The sequence below is a fragment of the Drosophila biarmipes genome, chromosome X (genome assembly GCF_025231255.1).
Source record: "Drosophila biarmipes strain raj3 chromosome X, RU_DBia_V1.1, whole genome shotgun sequence".
Lineage (NCBI taxonomy): Eukaryota > Metazoa > Arthropoda > Insecta > Diptera > Drosophilidae > Drosophila > Drosophila biarmipes.
In genome coordinates this window covers 24,720,732-24,739,517 of record NC_066611.1, presented here as the reverse complement: position 1 = coordinate 24,739,517, position 18,786 = coordinate 24,720,732, and the positions used below count along the sequence as shown (strand labels likewise).

The 18,786-nt window shown below is 41.1% G+C and overlaps 2 protein-coding genes across 2 annotated transcripts; both read right to left on the bottom strand.

Annotated features, from left to right (window-relative positions):
- Positions 1–11,823: 11,823 nt before the first annotated feature.
- On the bottom strand, positions 11,824–12,247 carry LOC108027521 (uncharacterized). Its single transcript, XM_017098963.3, has one exon. The coding sequence runs from the start codon at positions 12,138–12,140 to the stop codon at positions 11,862–11,864; it is 279 nt and encodes a 92-aa protein (XP_016954452.1). The 5' UTR covers positions 12,141–12,247; the 3' UTR covers positions 11,824–11,861.
- A 5,915-nt stretch (positions 12,248–18,162) lies between these two features.
- On the bottom strand, positions 18,163–18,457 carry LOC108027524 (uncharacterized). The gene is made up of 2 exons (XM_017098967.1): positions 18,280–18,457; positions 18,163–18,242 (listed from the first exon to the last, which is right to left on the bottom strand). The coding sequence occupies exons 1-2, from the start codon at positions 18,455–18,457 to the stop codon at positions 18,163–18,165; spliced, it is 258 nt and encodes an 85-aa protein (XP_016954456.1).
- Positions 18,458–18,786: the final 329 nt, after the last annotated feature.

Genomic DNA, 18,786 nt, shown 5'->3' with positions numbered 1-18,786 from the left:
CGGATTGGGGCTTGAGTTCGGGTAGCTGCAACTGGTTTATTTGGCGCTCGACAAAGCGACATCGAAACTTTCGCCAGTCGAAAAAGTTTCTGCAACGTTTCCAGCTTGCAACGGCAGCTGCTTCTTCCTTCGGCCACCCCCTTGGAGGGGGTTCCCTCGGAGCGCCCCTCCGGCTGTGGCAGCTTTAATTGGAGTCCGGCTGGGCATTTAATTGGACTGTGATTTGTGGTGCGCATCGCAAACGTATCAATAACATGCTGCAAATGTTTAAAAAGCAAAACTATACACACAGGAAGAGTAATCCTGATGGATGGTGAAAGTGCGAGGGCGATCGAAACGGAGATACCCTTGTAAAGAATATATAACACAACATTTATAACAACCGAAAACCAAAACCCTTTTTATTTATTATTTTCAAATTCAAAAAACATCAACACCATTGATGACGTTTCGTAGGTTGAAACCTTAACAGAGCTAAATCAGAAATGTGTTATAAAATCATAAAGTGGCTACTAGCAAATATTTTAGTTGGGTTTTCCCACATATCTGTATGCGTATGAAAATGGCAGAACATAGCCGTGGCGGCGGGGTATTGAAATTAAAGCGAAGTCCAGGTAAAAATTATGCGGGCAGTTGTCGACATGGGGGTGGACCTGTTTTGGGTCCGTCCGTCGGTTTTTGCAACTCGCTCTGCGGTCGGACCACAGAAACCGCAACGGTAGCTCAACCAGAAGAATCTGCCAACTCCAACTCCAACTCCGACTCCGAACACTTTCTGCGCACACAACAAACACCTATGTGAAGGACCCCCAGAGGCCCACTCCACTGTTCGGGCTGGCCCGTTCTTAGCTGGCCGGGATTCCCCACAGCAAGCGGGGGGAAAAGTGTGCTGACTTCAAATCAGATGCCAATTAATTCGCTGGCATGCCAGGAAAATTAATAAAATTGCGGTCGATTTTCTTGACGCTTGTGGCAGCTGCTTGGGCCACAGGAATCACGAGAGTTGAGATAATTACGGGACGGTGCAAGTAATTACGAATGTTTCATGGTTTTCGTCGGGTAAGAAGAAGTCCCATGTGGGACTTTTCAGAATTTCACCTTTGAGGTTTTCGTTTTTTTAATTAACTGGGAGGTTTTGTTTTTAGTTTGTTGTTTATTTATTTCAATTACCACAAAAGCTAGCTACATTTTTCAGATTATTTGTATTATTAATAAATACATTCCAAATAACAAAATCTGTATCATTCCAGCAGAGCTTATTTTCTAACTGATTTCCGAATCGTTTTCATTTCCCCCCTTCCCTTCGTCAAACAGCCAGATTTCACTCCCCTCGCTCATCAATATTGTATTTGAATTAATTGCTCGGCTGTTAGCGTTAGTTAACCTCACCACCATATATTTCCCTTTTTTCGCAGCTTTCACCGAATCGCACTGTGTGTTTTTGATTGAGGGATTTGCGGCTTTTGTGAGCAGAGGGCCCCCCGTGGGTTAAGGGGCTGGCGAGGGGTTAATACAGGTGGGCCCGCGGAACACTCCTACACTCCTAAATCATATTTAGCACAATGAGCCACGAGTCCGGGGATGAATGGGGCCTGAGATTGTTTCAATATTTGCCAGTCGTTTATTTTGCGCTAATTTAAAACTAACATTATAAATATTGATGGGGTTGGAACGCCCCCCGCCACGCCTGCTAACCTAATCGCAGGGCGAAAGGGAAAGCGAAAAGTATGACATGTCCCTTGTGGCCTTTGCAACGCCACTGGGTTCACTGACTGCTTTTAATAAGCATGCACTGAGAGAAATGGTAAAAGTAACTAGACGTGTTAATTCCAATGTTTTTATACCCTTTCAGAGGGTATAATGACTTCACTCAGAAGTTTGCAACGCAGCGAAGGAGACGTTTCCGACCCCATAGAGTATATATGTATATTCTTGTTTAGCGTCACTAGACGAGTCGATCTGTCCGTCCGTTTGTCTGTCTGTTTCTAGGCAAACTAGTGTCTCAGTTTTGAAGCTATCGGACTGAAAAGTCTTCTTTCTATTGCAGGTAGCCGGATCGGGCGACTATATCTAATAGCTCCCATAGGAACTATCGGGGAAAAAATTAAAGAAAAATAATATCTTTGGTGTTTTTTTTACTTATAACCTCCTTTGCTTGGAAATAACATTTTTTAATTGATTTTGAATTTCGAATTAAATTTGATCAAAATCGGACGACTATATCATATAGCTGTCATAGGAACGATCGGAAAATGGGTGGGAAAATAATGTGAAACAAATTATAGCTTTGGGGCTTGGGAATATAATTTGTTTTATTTTTTAGAATTTCGAATTAAATTGAATAAAAATCGGACTACTCTAACATATACAAAAATGCCAAAAAAATGATCTGAAAAAAAGAATGAAATAATTTGTTTTAAATCACTGAAGTCAGCAGCAATCCTTAAAATTTCACATGTTGTTACTAAAGTTGAATATTTCTTATAACTACAAGGGTATACAAGCTTCGGCTTGCCGAAGTTAACTTCCTTTCTTGTTAAATTTAAAAAAGTGAGTTTTTTGAGTTCGCAAAATAAGAGAATCCAATTGTGGATTGATAATTGAAACTTTTTCGTTACTACAAAAAAAAAACAGTAAGCTAAATATGTTAGGCATTCATTACTTATGGTTGCGTTCATATTATTATTTTGTATGAATTAGATTATTTTTTTATTTGTTGTAGGTTCGACAAAAGACCGCTGTTGCAAGGCCACAATCGGAGGTCCTGAACCCTTCTATTTTTTTTACCAAATGCTTTAAGATTATTATATTGCTTGTAACTATAATGTGTTCCCGTTTCTCGCAGTGTAGTTAAACGTCTTCCCGGCTGGCAAACATTTGCCGTGCGCTTAGTTAACGGCCTGCCACAGGTACGCGTACCGGTTGCCGAACATGGTTGAGTGCCCCTGACGCGGAGCGGTGCGAATTAAGCGCAAACAAACAGACGCCTGCAACGCCCCCCGAGCTCCCTCGACGCCCACGCCCATGGATTCCCAAAGGCCCATCAAATACACGCGTGCCGAGCAGCTGAAAATCAGAGTTGCCAGCTTTCTAGTTGGAAAATAGCTACATCTGAAGGGATTTCAGTAGTTGAGATACTTTATAAACTTTCAGAAACAATTACCCATAGGACCTATTAATTTCTCAACACTTTAGTATATTCTTGAATAGGAAAATCAACTAATACCTTATTTCTTTAGTTTTAACAGCTCGACGTAGCGCAGTCTGTTTAGCACACACTCTTGTAGTTTCTGGGTAGAAGCCACGGTTTTTCACCGACAATTTAGCTCTATCTTTTTACGAATCCTTAACAATAGCTAGTCTTGTAACAAAAACCGTGACAACTTAGCTGGAACACAGGAGCAGGTATTAAGGAACGTTCGTGCTTCCCCCGGCAATTGGTTTGCCGATTTTGCTATCATTTTCGACAACTGTTACAAAGAACCGCGGAGATATAGGGGTAAGATGTGCATCTTGCTAACTTGGGCACTCGATCAGTGGATTACCTAGCAGCCCGAGTTCTGATAGTTTTCGAACTGCCCGAATTTAGGCCCAAAATATTTTCCATCTACACTCAGCTTCGTGGTTAATCATGTCGACAATAAGAAAACATGTATTTTAAAAATAGAGGCATTTTCCATTTAATGGTACAGGTTCAAACCTGGAATGCAGCCTAAAAACCCTTAAAATTTAAGATTTCCAGCATACCCCATGGCGCTACCCATTGACCTATTGAAACAGTTGAGGCTTGAAAAGTACGAAGCCATGATTCGTGAGTGGCCAACTGAGTCCAAACAGCAGCCCATTTCGTTTTTCCTTTTGCCGTTTCCCATTTTCCCAGGCCCCCTTTCACTTTTCTCAGCCCCGCGGCTTCTTTTTCCTGCGTGGGCGCGAGTTGCGATGATTGATGACAATGTTGGGGAGTCGCTTATCCCGGCCTTTCACTTCCCATCCCTAACAACAAGTCCTCCTTAAGGAAACTGAAAGAAATAAGTTGGGCTCATCCCTGACATTTTAAAGTCAGGGCTATCTCACAATCATGTTTAATGTAATAAAATAAAATCTATGGTCACTTAAAGTATATATTTTATAATTAAAATTTAACTCATACGTAAGACCTATATTATCCAGCATAATTTAATTATTATCTGATAGATAATTCTATGTTTCGCCATATAAGGTGATAAGAATTTTATTTATTATGTTTAAAAACCTCCGTTTTTATTCCCGTGCACCTGTACCATTACGTTTTCGGGCACACCTGCTAAGTTTCGTTATGGCTGTTGTTGTTATTGTTTTTACTTTTCTGATTTGTATGGATTTCCCACTGGCTCTTTCCTCTTTCCCCTCCTTTCGCGTGGGTTTTTTCTTTCTAATGTTTATTTCATTTTGGTTGCGCCCCTGTCTCGTTGGTTTCAGTTTCAGCCGGAGAGACATATGTAAAATTCATAAAGCAACGGGGCAACTTTTCCCTCTTCCAGTTGGGGACTTCCCCCCGATTCTCGCTTCCCCTACTTTGATCCGCAGTTTTGGGACATCAGGCAAACATTTTGGCCATGGCAAATACCAACTGCAGAAGGACTGCTTTCTCGACCGGTCTTTGTCCTTTTGGTTTCCTTTGTTTTTCTTTTTAGCCAGTCGCTTGTGCGTCCAGCAACCCAGTTTCTTTTGGTTTGCTTTTAACGCAAGCATGCAAGCAAGGCCACACTAAGAGAAAACGCGGTGGACGGCCACACTATGCGAATATTTATTTTAAGTTTTGTAGTTATTTGATATTTTAATCTGGCATATTAAATATACAATTACATTTATTTCGAAATTGAATTGTAAATTCTGTGGAATTGTTCCACTTTTTTTGTTGTGCGAGAACTCTGACAATGTCAGAGATAAGCTGCAAAAAATGAGAGAAGCAACCGCGATTGATGGACTTTAGTTACGCTGGACTAGAAATTTGTGGTGGTCAGCAAGTTTTTTTTTGGAGGTTTCATGAAAAAGGAGTAAGTGAAACGAGAGAAGAGAGTAACATAATCGAATGAAAAATTTAAAAATTCACCTTCAGCGTCCTTTGACAACAGTTTCTGAGAATTGTTGGAGCGTGATTACATTTCTTGCAAAACGTAATTGATACTCCCTCAGTTTTTTGGTCGACAAATTGCGAAATGAGGTCAGAATAGGAAAGGTAATACCACGTTGAGCTCGTAATTAAATTCCCAATCGATTGAGATTTAAATTTGAGTACCATAATTTTTGAAAACATTTTCGAAAAAAAATGATATTACAATCCTTAGCAAAAAAAAAAATTTCGGTAAAAAAATAAATTTTCCAAGAAGTGATGGAAATTGATAGCCCTGGTTGATAGGATCTCATAACAGTTGGTCTTTTTGTTGTGCGTTTCGATTTGACCAAATTACGACTAAAAAACGAGTGAAGAGAATGTATTTTTCGTCCAAAATATTCGTCGACTCCTCATTTTTACGCAAAAAGTATAAGTATTTTGGTCGATAAATTGCGAAATGAGGTCAGATTAGGGAATGCAATACCTCGGTTAACTCGTAATTAAGAGATTGAGACTTAAATTTAATTACCAAAATTGTTGAAAATATTTTCAAAAAAAAGAATTAAGATACAACCTTACAAAAATGAAAAGTTCGGTCTTTTTGATGTGCGTTTTGAATTAACTAAATTGTGGATAAAAAAAACGGACGAAAAAGCGTATTTATCGTTCAAAAAGTGTACAGTTAATTTTTTGAAAAATAAAGTCCTTAAAAAATTGTCTTCTTAAAGATATTTTGCCATGGATGTTCAGCTGTTTGCTTGTGTGTGTGGGTATCTAGCTAATGTACTCCTTCTGCTGCCTGGCTGGGAAAACTGCCGGCCATTTTCGCCAGGAAAACCCTTGTTCCTGTCGCTGTTATGCACAAATGTTTGTCTTTAAATTAAGCTTCATTTCGGCAACTTTATGCGGCCTGTCCCTGTATTTTCATTCCCTTCCGCCCGACTTCTACGTGCCTCGCTGCCACTTCATTTTCCGTGGAAAAGCGGGAAAGCTTGTGGGCGGTTGAAAACGAGAAATTCATTTTTCAAGTTGTAGACCGGCCTGGTCGGATGCTGCTGCACGTTGAGACTTTTACTTGTTAACGGGGTCATAAATCATGCGTGAAAATATCGAACGGGAAACAGATTTTCCTGCTCCTGCCCGCCCCCCATTTCCGCCCACCGTCCTCGCCCACCGGCAAACAATGAAGAGCAGCTCAAGCTGATGCAGCGACACTTTTTGGCCAATGCGCAATCCGTGTCCGAGTTTCAGACTCCTCAAAAAAACCCACAACAAAATAACAAAACGGAAAAAAAATACAAAAATATTAAAGAAAAGGAAAATAAATCCAGGCTGGAAAAGCCATATCCGGAACCCTTTTCGATATGCGTGCTAATAATCGAATTGTTTGTTTGTTTTTAATTTCTTTGGTGCCGAACTTTGACTGCTCACGTAGGACACCAACTCGAGTCCCGAGTCCCGAAACCCAAATGCTTAAAGGGGCTGACTCTTGAATAGTTTTCTAAAAACGAAAATATCAAATTAAATGTGATAAGAAAATAAAAAAGATTTTCGGTTATTAATTTAGACTGCTGCAGGCTTAGCTTCAACAGTTGTAAAACATTTATAAGTATTGAAAAACATTATAAGCCGCATGTGGTTATACTAAAGGTTTTCTGCTTCTATACATTTTTAAGGGGTATTCATTACCAAAAGCCTTTTCTCTCTTTTGAAGCTGCTTCGGTTTGTTTTTGGGGAGGGCTGCTCCGCTCCTTTTTTTATAGCTCCGCAAAGCTGATTTTATAACGATTTTCTTTTCAATACTTGGGTATAAAAAAATAAGTTCGAAGCCTCTAAAACCAGAACCACTCACGTGGTTTTGTGCACTGCGTGGCTTTCAGCTCGCTGCTTTGCCCCCCCTCCCATTTTGCACCTTGTTTTGTTGCTACCTGTGCTGAGTTTTTAATGAAAATCACATCAAATCGATATGCACAGGACGAGACCCTTTAAGCCATCAGCGGAGAGCCCCTCGCATCCTGGCCGTGTCGCCATCGCGCTAAACTTGAAACGCTCCACAAAACGCAGCTCAGCCCCCAGTTCTCTTCTGATTTCCAGAGGCGTCGCCAAGGGGATTGCTGACAGTCGTTAAAAATTGGCTCAAGTTCTGAAAAAAAGTAATTTTTTAATCATATTTATTTCTTATGAACAAAATCGAGTTGCACATTTGAAACTTTTTGATGAATTATTTTGACTTGGTCTTTTAAACTGTATACCTATCTAAGGGCTAACTATTTTAAAGTCCTTATTATTTGTGCCCTTGGCCATTTCTTAGTTGGGAATCACGACATACAAGTACTTGACAAACGTTATTTATTTACCTCATTTTATCACCGGCACCTCTGAACTTTGGGAATGCTTTTAGACTCTTCAATATGCACCGGTGTATTTTCAACAAAGTGGATTAGAATGGTCCTTATGACCAGGCATGTCCAGGAAAGGGGACTTTCGAGGGAGACTTTCAGAGGGTTTACGGAGCAAGAGACAGCAGTTAGATGAATGACCATCGATGACTAGATGGGGCATGGAGCCACAGTAAACTGCGGTTAAGGTGCAAAGAGGCCAGGTGGAAAAGGACGGACAGATACCGATGGAAAGGGACGGGGGGAGGGGCTCGGTATTAGCCCAATGCATTTCATATTTTTCTGTTGCGATGCTAAAACCATGGTGCACCGCAAAAGCTCAATGGCCAAACGATGGCCCAAAGCAAAATCACTGCCAAAGCCCCCGAACCAAATGAACCTGCACCTCCTTTTGGGGCTTGCAGGGTTTTTATGCCGCTCAGTCTGAAAAAGCCTTTTGCCTATTCGTACAACTATTTTTCGATATGGTTTTTAATACCTTTTCCAACTGGAACTAAGACCGCCGGGGTGTATCAGCTCATCGCACGCGTTACCTCACACATTGTTTTATATTAAAAGCACTCTATAATCAAAAGAGAGTATTGATTGTCTCCAATTTTAATGGTTCCGCGACTGAATTATTTTAAAGTTCTCTGAGGAACTTGCATTTCAACCAGTAGAGCATTGAATACGTTGTTCAAGCCTTGGCGACCATTTGGCTCCCCCTTTGGGAACATATTCTGTTCTGTTGGTATTTATTTTATATTTGATTTTCGATCCGGTTGTACCTTCTTTTTGTTTCCCCTTTTTGATATCGTAGTATTTTGGTTTGTTGTCGACTTCTTTTTTGTTTGATTGGCTACAGATTTGGGCGGTGGGACAGCAGCCACTGACAAATTCTAATTGAACTCCGGTGCAAATGGCAGGGAAAAGCGGGTGGCTTCGAGGGGGGGCTCATGGGGAGTGGGGGATCCTGTTTGAAAGGCGCTTAGCAGGCCGAGACAAGGCAGAACAAAAATGTTTAGTTACAGTCGAATGGCAGTCGCTTTTTCCCCCTCCCTGGAGTTTTGGCAACTGTCAAAATACAGATGCATGCCAGGGCGTCCGAAAGGGGGTGCTAATTCCCCCTGGACGGATGGGGGCGAGTGGGTGGTTTTTGAGGGGACAAACAAACAAACACCACAAACGTGAGACGAACCGATGATGCCGACGCATTCGTATACACACGGGTTAAGCCGCTGGTCACTCGTTGATTGCCATACTAGCTCTCTCTCCCACTCGATCCGTGCGGCAGCAACCAATTAGGTGACCCTGTATGACACTCACCCACCTGCCACGACCACCCAACCCCTGGCCCATCAGCCCTTTTTGACAGGGGTCAGAAATGTCAGTGAAAATGCAGAAATATTTTCGTTACCTCTTCTTGTGAGGTAGGTATAATTTTTGGAGCCTAAACTGAAAGAATCTACAGAATGATGTTTGTTTCTACAGCAGGAACTAATTGAATACGAAAATTGTACTCTTCTTGATTATTAAATTGCTTTAAAAGTTGCCAAAGCACTGAGATGCATGTTATCATCGATCCTAAATTAATTATAGCAACTCGTCGTTTGTACTTATATTTATATTTTTTTGGTTTTGCCAACTATCAGTTGGTAGGGTGTAGGGCAGCCAGGTGCTTGACGTCTCGACTTTGTATCGTATTTAGACTGCATCTGCATACTTCAGTTTCCATTTCTGGCTGGCCAGAGTTGAACGCACATTTGCGGTGGCCATTCGGCTTGCCACTCACTTACTCGCACTCGCAGCTCACAACGATATTGATGCACTTAACTGCGCTGATGCACTGCGAAAAATCTCCATTAAATCGAGAAATCAACCATTTTAATAAATATATAACCTTTTGTAATAAGAAAAGGTAACAGATAACAAGGAAGTTTTAAGAACTAAACGCGTTCAATGTAAATGAAAAATACTTCGTTTGTAAATCAAATGCAGTAGAATGTGTCCCAAAAGTAAACTTACAAATTACAAGTAAAATTTCACCAGTGTTTTTCTGTTGCCACCAGCTGCTGCGCTCTGCACGTTGCAGATGGAGTTGCAGTTGCAGCAGCAGTGCTGCAGTTGTTGCTGCGATTGTTGCTGCAGCTGTGCGCCTAATGAGGATGGGCAGCGGTGCGGCACGTAGCATCGGTGGCAACATCGGGTAAATAATCATCACATGTCCGCCGGAAGTGGAGCCGCTCTGAAACTCACCGATGTGCCAGCCACCTTGTATTTATCCCGTGCCCAAAAACTAGCAAGCTGGCTGAGAAGAGTCAATTTGGTGAACAAAAATGTAAAATTCAATTTAAGTAGGTAAGTTTCTAAGCATCAGTTTTCTAGAAGCACGGACTTATTGCTTCCTCTGGGTAGACATATACAAAAAAACGTTAGGTGACTACATCTAAAAATAATATTATAAGCCCTTATTTAAAAGGAGTTATGAGTTCACTCACCAAAAAATGTCCATAAAAGTAAGACAGTTACGTATACCTAAAAGCATTGATTAAGGTATGCCATTAAGTGTACCGTTTTTTAATATTTTCTTTATTGCTTATCTTAATAATTTAAATATAATATTCCTTAGTTGTTCATATGTAAATCATTTTTATCAATTCTAATTAGCCTGGTATCGCAACAGAAGGTGGAAAATACCTGGGGACAAAGTTCACATGTCCTCGACCAGTGGGTAACTAACTGCCAAAAAAATGGGAAAACGAAAATGAAAATGAAAAGAAAGACCTAGATGGCACACGCATACTGTGTGTGTGTGCTTATCTGTATGTGGTGGTGTGTGTAAATACGTCAACAATTTTGTGCAAAGAAGGATTTCAATTTCCTTTAGGCGGAAGCGCGCTGTCAGTTTCGCATTTTGCGCCACAAATCATCAACTCTATCTGGCCCTCTGTCCCTGGCCATGGACTTTCAACCAGATACCATATAGATTGCAACAACACTGCACTTTTTCGGGGGATGGGAGGTGGGGTATAGGTGCGGAGGGGCAGAACGGGTAGGAGGCGTGGCAGGAGCAACAGCTACACATCATCCATCCATCCATCTAACAATAAGCGTCCAGCAACAGCTCCTACTCCAGGCCAAGAAGCGGAGGAACGGAGCGAAGCCATCCATCTAGTCAGCCATCAGTCAGTTCGGGGCAGTTTTTGCATCGTAAGTTGGGGCCACACTGAGCGAAAATCATTGCTGCTGCCAATATATATATATAATTATATTATATTAAGTTTCAGAAAAACTATTGCTACTATTTAACATTAACATAATGATTTAAAAATCATTTTTGAATGAATTTAATCAAATTAAAGATTGTTGAATATGGCCCGAAAAAGTATGCTACAAAAAAGTTTTTGAACTGCATATAATTTTAAGGTGAAAAATTAAAAGTTTTGTATGTGGTATTTTACTCATAAAGTAAATCAAGTTCTTTCTTACATATTGATTGCAATTTTTAGATTTATAAATGTATGTCTTCAGTCGTTTACAAATTGGCTTATTAGTAAGCAAATAAATATAAAAAAAACTTACAAAATAAAACCTTCACTTAGTTTTAATGTTTTTTAAAATGCCTACACACATAATTTTTAAGCCAAAGGAAAGCCTAATAGAAAATAATAGTTTTCAGTGCAGCTCTGTTTGCACTGGTCTTTGTCCAAGGGGTGGGGAGGGGGCAGGGGCAGGGCGTGATGTGGACCACGGCCGGGTGAATTTATAGCAAAGTGTCAACAGTTGCCGCGTAAATATGTAAAATTGTTTGTAAATAGCAATTTCGTTCTGAGGCCGCCGATGCCGTCGATGCCGAAAAGCAAACGATGTGCGCCAATCGAGTTCAAACGTCGAATGTGGGGGGAGAGCAAACTTAATTTACCTTCAATTATGCGAGAGGTGTTAGAAGCAGCGATGGGGTATTCATAGGGCTTGTTGATCGCCGTGGAAGTCAGCAGAACTTTAATGTGCCTTCAATTCGGGGATTTCGTAAAGGTATCAGCAACGCGGACCACAGGTCGTATGAGCTATTTCAGGCACATCACTCATACGCAGTGGTGGCCGTTCGGTTTTCCGTGAATAAGAAAACCAATGAATGCGTAGAACTGGAATTTATTGGATATAGCCTCAAGGATAAGCCCAAATAAGGCTTGTTGATTCCCGTGGAAGTCAGCAGAACTTTAATGCGCCTTCAATTTGGGGATTTCGTAAAGGTATCAGCAACGCGGACCACAGGTCGTATGAGCTATTTCAGGCACATCGCTCATACGCAGTGGTGGCCGTTCAGTTTTCCGTAAATAAGAGAACCAATTAATGGGTAGTAGAACTGGAATTTATTGGATTCAGCCTCAAGGATGTATGGCGTCAATGGCGAGCGGCATGGACATGGCCAGCTGGACCTTTCGTTCACTATCGACTTCCAGTACGCAACCCAGGGTGTCCTCCTCCTGGTCCATTGTGCGCCAGCGGTGATAGCTGTCGATCCTCGAGGTTAATGGAAAGGTACTGCACACGGTGGTCAAACTGGAGTTCCGGCTCAAGTCCCCGTCGTTCTCCTCCAGATCGAGGTCCCTGCTGCCCGTGGCCTCCTTGCCGCGGTCCTGATTCACATCCTGCATCTGCTCCATTGTGCTGAAGGGGTGTAGATATTTAAATTTTACTGAATTTCTGCCTAAAAGTCATGCCCGATTTGGAGTTCAACTATTTTGCTGACAAGTTTTGCCTTTTGTATGTAGTGAGGCGAGCCGAAAATTCGTCAAATCGTTTATTTTATTATTGGTTAAATTATAAAAATACCTTTGAATTATATTGTTCAAAAATTCTCTCCCCTTTTTTCGGCGCTCAAAAAAGAGCTGAAGGCAAGGGAAGCTAAGTGGATGCAGTGAGGCTGCAACTCCAAATCGCTTTTGCACGCAGCTGGCCATGAAGTAACCGCCTTCGGCTTTCCTCCTGACTTTCTCCAATTTCCGAAATCACCCAGGCTCCTCCCCCGCCTCCTCCCCCGCCTGTCAACTGCCAAGTGCCACGCCCACTGACCAGACCGCACGGCCCGCTATCGCCCATCCCCCCTCTGGGTCAGCAACCTTGATGGCTGGTTGTGCGTTAATTGATTGTTCGGCTGGCCCATCATTATCGGCAGAGGGAAGTTCTCCTGGCTTTGGATCTGGCACATATGGCAGTGCGAGGGACGAACGATGGACGAGGGCACCCAGAGGGTTAAGGCTGCTTGGTGGCCGTGCTGATGATGCTGACGGACAGCAGCCGGAGGGTTAAGGGAGTGACAGGGGAGATGGCCAAAACAACCAGTGTTGACAAGAAAATTGCTTTCATTTGAGTAAGCCAACACTGATCGGAGAATTTACTCTTCTTCTCAGAAAAGCAAATATTAAAAAAGTCTTGTGCATGGAGAATCCAATATGGCCTTATTAAAAGTAGATAAGTGCTTAAACATGTTTTTGACAAACTCAAAAGTTATTTTTGTTTGTTTTTTTAATAAAAATGAAAACATTTCTTTAAGATAACTTAACTTTTACCCTGTAAATTATATAAAGAATGATTTCATTCCTATTAATTAATGATCAGGTATTTTATTTGACGCTTTAATTTTACGGTTTTTAGTTCCCCAATATTCCTAGGTATAGTAAATCAACTGTTACTAATTAAGTACCTTTTTCAATTAACAAATTAACTTACGCAAAACCCCCTCCTTTTAGCTCAACCAAAACATCGAGTGCAAGCGGCAAAAAAGAAATCAAAATGGGAGTAAACCCCTATTTCCGCTCCTTTGCACTCGAAACGCACTTGTAGATGCCCGCAAATGATTCGATTTTATCGATACTTCGATACCGTTTCCCTTTCTCTGGTACGACAGAGAGGGGTGTCGGAGTGACAGGGAGAGATAGATGTGGCAAAAATCGGCATTGATTGTCTGTCCGGTTCATTGCAATCGCTGCAATTTAAGCGGGCAAACTTTTTGGCTCACTTTGCTCCGGTTGCCGCCGCTCCTTTGGTCCTTTTTGTTTTTGGCCTACATAGAACACGGATATGAAACGCCGACTCTCTTTATCGCCCCATCTCTGTTCTGGCCAGCTACACTTGGAAAAATGTGGTTCTAAAGTTCGACAACTAAAATTTTTTGTGAGGTATACACTATAAGAAACTTATAAGGTTAAATATTTGTAATTATTTCATATATGAATATGAATCTAGACTATATTTGCCTAACAAAATTGGGTTTTCAAGTGTTTCTCATGGATTTTTATCAAAAAATTTGAGGAGTAAAACGTTAACACTTCTTTTACTTCTTAAAACAAGTATTTGTATTTTAATATTATTGCGAGACTCAACATTTTGTTGAGTGCATCTATGTCCGCCTCATTCTCCGGGCACTAGCCGTCTCTGTCTCACCGCAGAGGAACTTTTTTAATACGCAACACGAGTGACCCGCTTGCGGACAATTGGAATTGTAACTTTTGATTAAATTCGTTGCAATGGCAACCGGGTGAAAAATCGAAGGGAACGGCTGCGAAGCGGGAACTGGCTGGGTGGACCGGGTAAAAAACTTCAAGGCAAGCCAAAGGATAAACTTTTTGCGCTGCTTTTTCAATTGCATTTGATTACCTTGTTGCGTGGGCGGACACTCCGCTTGTTGCTCTCTCCCTTTCTCCTTCTTTCTCCTCTGTCTCTCTCTCTCCCTCCTCCGCTTTCTTTCTCTTTCTTTTCAATAAACTCGGAGCGTAACGCCCACTTTCGGGAGTTGTTTGGCCGCCACTTGTGAAATCAATTCGAAAACTATGCGAGCCCATGGAAATAACCCCATCTCTTATCATTTCCATTTCCATTTTTATTATTATGATATTTATACATCTACATATCTATGCGCTTAATGTTTGCCCGGCACATTTGCAGAAATATGAAAATTCTATAAAAACAATTTGGTCCGATATGCCATATTATATGTATATATACCTATATGTTGTGCTATATATCGCTCTGATCCAAGCAAACACACAAATGGACCCGGACACAGATGCAAATATTTGCAATGAAAATGCACAAAGCACACCGACTTCCCACACAGACGGGGTCAGTTGTATAGTACTTCGCAATAAAACGTTTTTTTTACTTTTGGCTGCATTTCGAGAAATATTTAACACAATTGATCCACGGACTGCAAAACTTAAAAATTGGAACACAAATCATAACCAAACCATTTTTTACGTTGCCAATATATATATTTTTTCGACCCTCACTGTAAACACCCTTCTAGATGGGATACAACATTTTGTTTTTGCCCTGTCCTCAAGCTAAATAAATATGTTTTTCAAAATTACAACAATAGAGACGAAATAACAGTTGTTGATGCACAAGAAGTTCCAGAAGGAAAAAACAAAGGGTGAAATAAATGCAATTTAAAATTTAAGTGCACTGAATCATGAGTACCGAAATATCCAGGAGACATGGAAAAAGGCATTCATTTTTTTTATTTAAAGTTGTTGCGCCATTTTTGTCAATATAATTCTGCGTGTTTGCCATTTAATTTACTTCGCCCAGGGAAACACTTTGGATAAATCCCAAAAGTGTATAAATTTATTTGAAATTTCCCTGGGGCTGAGCTCAGATTTTGGCATTTGCTTTTTAATCAATTAATATTAGATTTTATTGGGAATTAAATGTCTTGCATTTGGTAAACATTGCCCGCAGTCTGTTAGTTGAGTGAAAAATAATCCACAGGGGGAGCTTCCTTTAAATTTGTTGCTGGATCGAAAATCAAGAGCAAAGTAAGACTTCCCTGCTGCCCCGAAATGTATAGGTAAAATGTTTACATTTCGGAAATTGCCGCACAGCCGTCAACTCCCTTTTGATTCTTCTGGCTGCCTTCACTTCTCTCGCTTGCTTCACGTTGTGCTCACTTTTTGCAATTAGACAAAAAATTCAAATTCGAATCAATAGACAAGGAAAACTTTGCTGCAGCACGTCGTCACAGAAGAGGGGCATATGGAGCATACGAATACGGGGGAGCGGGACCGAGGAGGACCCGGACCAGGCCAATTGGCCAATGCCAGCGGCTCCGTACGTGTTCGGCCAAAATAATTCCGATACACGTAAAAAAAGCTAAAAATAAATACGATTTAATTTGCAAAAATACTTGTTCAAAGTTCTATAAATCTAAGGTTTTATTAGGGTTTATTTTTGAAATGCAAGCTTCTAATTTGCTGATTGTAATAGTCTTAACTGATAACACTTACTAGTTTGTATTCATTGAATAACCCTCTAAAAGTCGATAAAAAAACAAATCGGAAAATAATAATGCCATATTTTACTCGAAAAACATATTCACTAATATCCATAGACTAGCCCTCATACAATTGATATCCAAAATCTTAAGAAACGACGACTAGTGATATATGTTTACAATTTTAACCGAAATACTTATTTAATATTATTCACTGGTGAATCGAATGATCGAACAAAAATGTCGATGCCGCCAAGAGGTTATGCTGTAAACTGTTTTATTCAATTGCCATACCGATTAACTTTACGACGACGACGAAATTTGAATTTATCCAATAAAGATCAGAGTATATATTAAAAGTGTACTCTGCCGTTTAGGGTCCGAGTGCGGGGCCTGCGAATATTTGGGTATGGGCCATTTTCCCCAAGGAGCCGCTGCAACAAGCGAAGATGCTGAAAGGACAGACGGGATCTGCAGCTGATTCCGAGGTTCTGAGGGCTCTGAGGCTGACGTTGGGGCTAATGTGATTTCGTACGTTCAATTTGCGAATTTGCGAAAAATGCGAAAATGCTTACAAATTTATTTTCCGCCTCGCGTATGAAAGAACCTATTTTCGCGCAAAAAATATCAGTATTTCGGTCGACAAACTGAGTTCCCAAATCAAATCTGAAAGCTACGAGTTTTGAAAATGCTTTCGAAAAGAAACTCTTAAAAAAAAGGCAAATTTGGTAGAAAAATAAATTGTCCAAAAAGTAATGGGGATTGATAGCCCTGCTTGATAGCCTCCTTGTGCGCATCAATTTGACCAAATTACGACCTAAAAACCTATTAAAAAATGTATCTTTTGTCCAAAAAAAGATAGTATCAGTTTTTGCGGAAAAATATCAGTATTTTGGTCGACAAATTGCAAAATGAGGTCAGAATAAGAAATTTAGTTCCTCGGTGAGCTCTTAATTAAATTCACAATCGATTGGCATTTAAATCTAAAAGATACAATTTTTGAAAATTTTTTTGAAAAAAAGACTTTTTTTCGATGGTTGTTCGGTTGTGGAGCCCTCTTCCTGAGATGGTCGCAGGGTATCGGGAACAGCGGACTGTGCGGCAACAATGCTGTCAGCAACATGATTACCTACGGCGAGTGAAAGAGAGGGCAGACCGTGGGGCGAGGGAGAGGGGCAGATGGATGGCTCCGTCTGCAGGCTGCAGTTGAATGCAGTTCGTGGCGAGGAGTTCAGTTGGAGTTCTCAGTGCTCAGTTTCCAGCTACCAGTTCCGACTCAGAAATCGCAGTGCGATGCCAGTTGGAGTTCGGGCTGCACTAAATGTAAGGCACTGTGCCAGACACACACACTGCCGAAAGAGATGGCACTATAGGTGGAGAAAGAGACGGATGGATGGGCGAACTGCGGCAGGGACATTTTGCATTAAAATTAAGGCAAATTTATAATGAGCCAAAATTGTCGTTGCGATGCAATCGCCGCAATATATAATATATGGCGCAGATATGATATGTATGTATGTACATATATCAGCATATGGGAGTATGCATATGAAATATATGTGTGCCTGGACGTGACTCCTGACTCCTGTCCCCATATCCTGGCCGGTTCCTTGTCCTTGTCCTGCTCCCGAGCCCATTATTGGGGTAATTTATAATTTGTTCATTTAAGTGATTACAAAGGCAAAGGGCGGCAGCAAGGGAGATCGCACTATATGTGTATGCCAGTACCATAAAAAGTATTGTCTCTTTTTATTGCCGCCAAGAATGAGTTGGCTTAAAGTTAGAGGGGTTTTTTCGCATAATTTACTAGCTTGTCCTGAGCTATGTGTTCTTCAGCCGCGTGAACGTTTGCGAACTTAAAAAGATAACTTAACTATTTTTAGTTTAATCCAAATAAGTATTGCACAGGGTATTGTTATAGAATTACATATTTCGACACTGAAACTGGTTGCTTGCAAGAGTTACGAATGAAAACTGCATTTATCTGTCTGCACTGGAAATCAGTAGACTTGTTAAGAATGCAGGACAACTTAACGCTGGAGAACACACATATGCCGAGAACGGCGACTTGAAGGAAAAGTTAACGTCTAGGGAAATGCAGGATTTTACTGGCAAAATAAGCACTTTATGGTTTTTTGTTTTTGCTCTGTGCTTCTTTTTTGGGGAATGCAACCATTTGTGGCACCTGGTCATTAGGGAGCATGTGTGTGCGCATCCGACTGACACATCTGAAATTTAAAGTGCAACATCAATCACTGGTGCAAACGGGGACAAGACTTCTTCTTTTCTCGCCTTTTGGCAAGGGCATTTATGCCTTGGCTAGGCCCAGAATATGTATCCCGGCTTCCTGTTGCTCAGCATTTCAGCTGATCCCCCCACAGCCCGGGCAACTCGAATTGTAATGACGCAACAATTTAAAGTTTGTCGTTGATGCTGCAAAACTCGGTGCTAATGGCGTCAGCGTCAACGTCTCTCAACTCATCTTTGGATTCCTCTTCCCCCATCAACAGCCCCATCAACAGCCCCAGCACCAGCTCCAGCCCTATCCGTCCCCAGGAACCAGGACCCAATCCTGTCGTCCTGATCCTGTCCTGCCATCTTGTTTTTGTTGTTGTTGATGACGGCGATTATTTGCGCCATGAACACATGGAAGCAGCTGCAAAAGGTGGCGTCCTGCATCCTGTAATCCTCCTCCATCGACGGCCCCATTTTTAACATCTCCCATCTCACCCAGACTCGATTCCAACCTTCGGCCAGGTTGTCCAGGCGGAAAATGACACTGGAAAAATCATAAGATTCCCGTGATATTATAATGCTGATTAAATCTAATACGCACAGCTATGCTTGGGGTGCTATTATAAATTAAAGGGAACGCTTTGAAGCACGTCAACCGACCTACAGAGAATGTTTTTGAAAATATTTCAGAAATAAAAATACTTTCAAATATGTGTTGAACATATATACTATATACCATTTTATGTTCTTAAATGAAAGGCATAATAGAATCATAACGACCCACAAGTGCGAACAATTTCTGT

What these genes read in the sequence shown, in the direction of transcription:
- LOC108027524 (XM_017098967.1), bottom strand. Translation starts at nt 18,457, where the DNA reads ATGGGGCCGTCGATGGAGGAGGATTACAGGATGCAGGACGCCACCTTT. An exon ending in GACGGATAGGGCTGGAGCTG is followed by an intron (nt 18,243 to 18,279) that starts GTGCTGGGGCTG and finishes TGATGGGGGAAG; the next exon opens with AGGAATCCAAAGATGAGTTG.
- LOC108027521 (XM_017098963.3), bottom strand. Translation starts at nt 12,140, where the DNA reads ATGGAGCAGATGCAGGATGTGAATCAGGACCGCGGCAAGGAGGCCACG.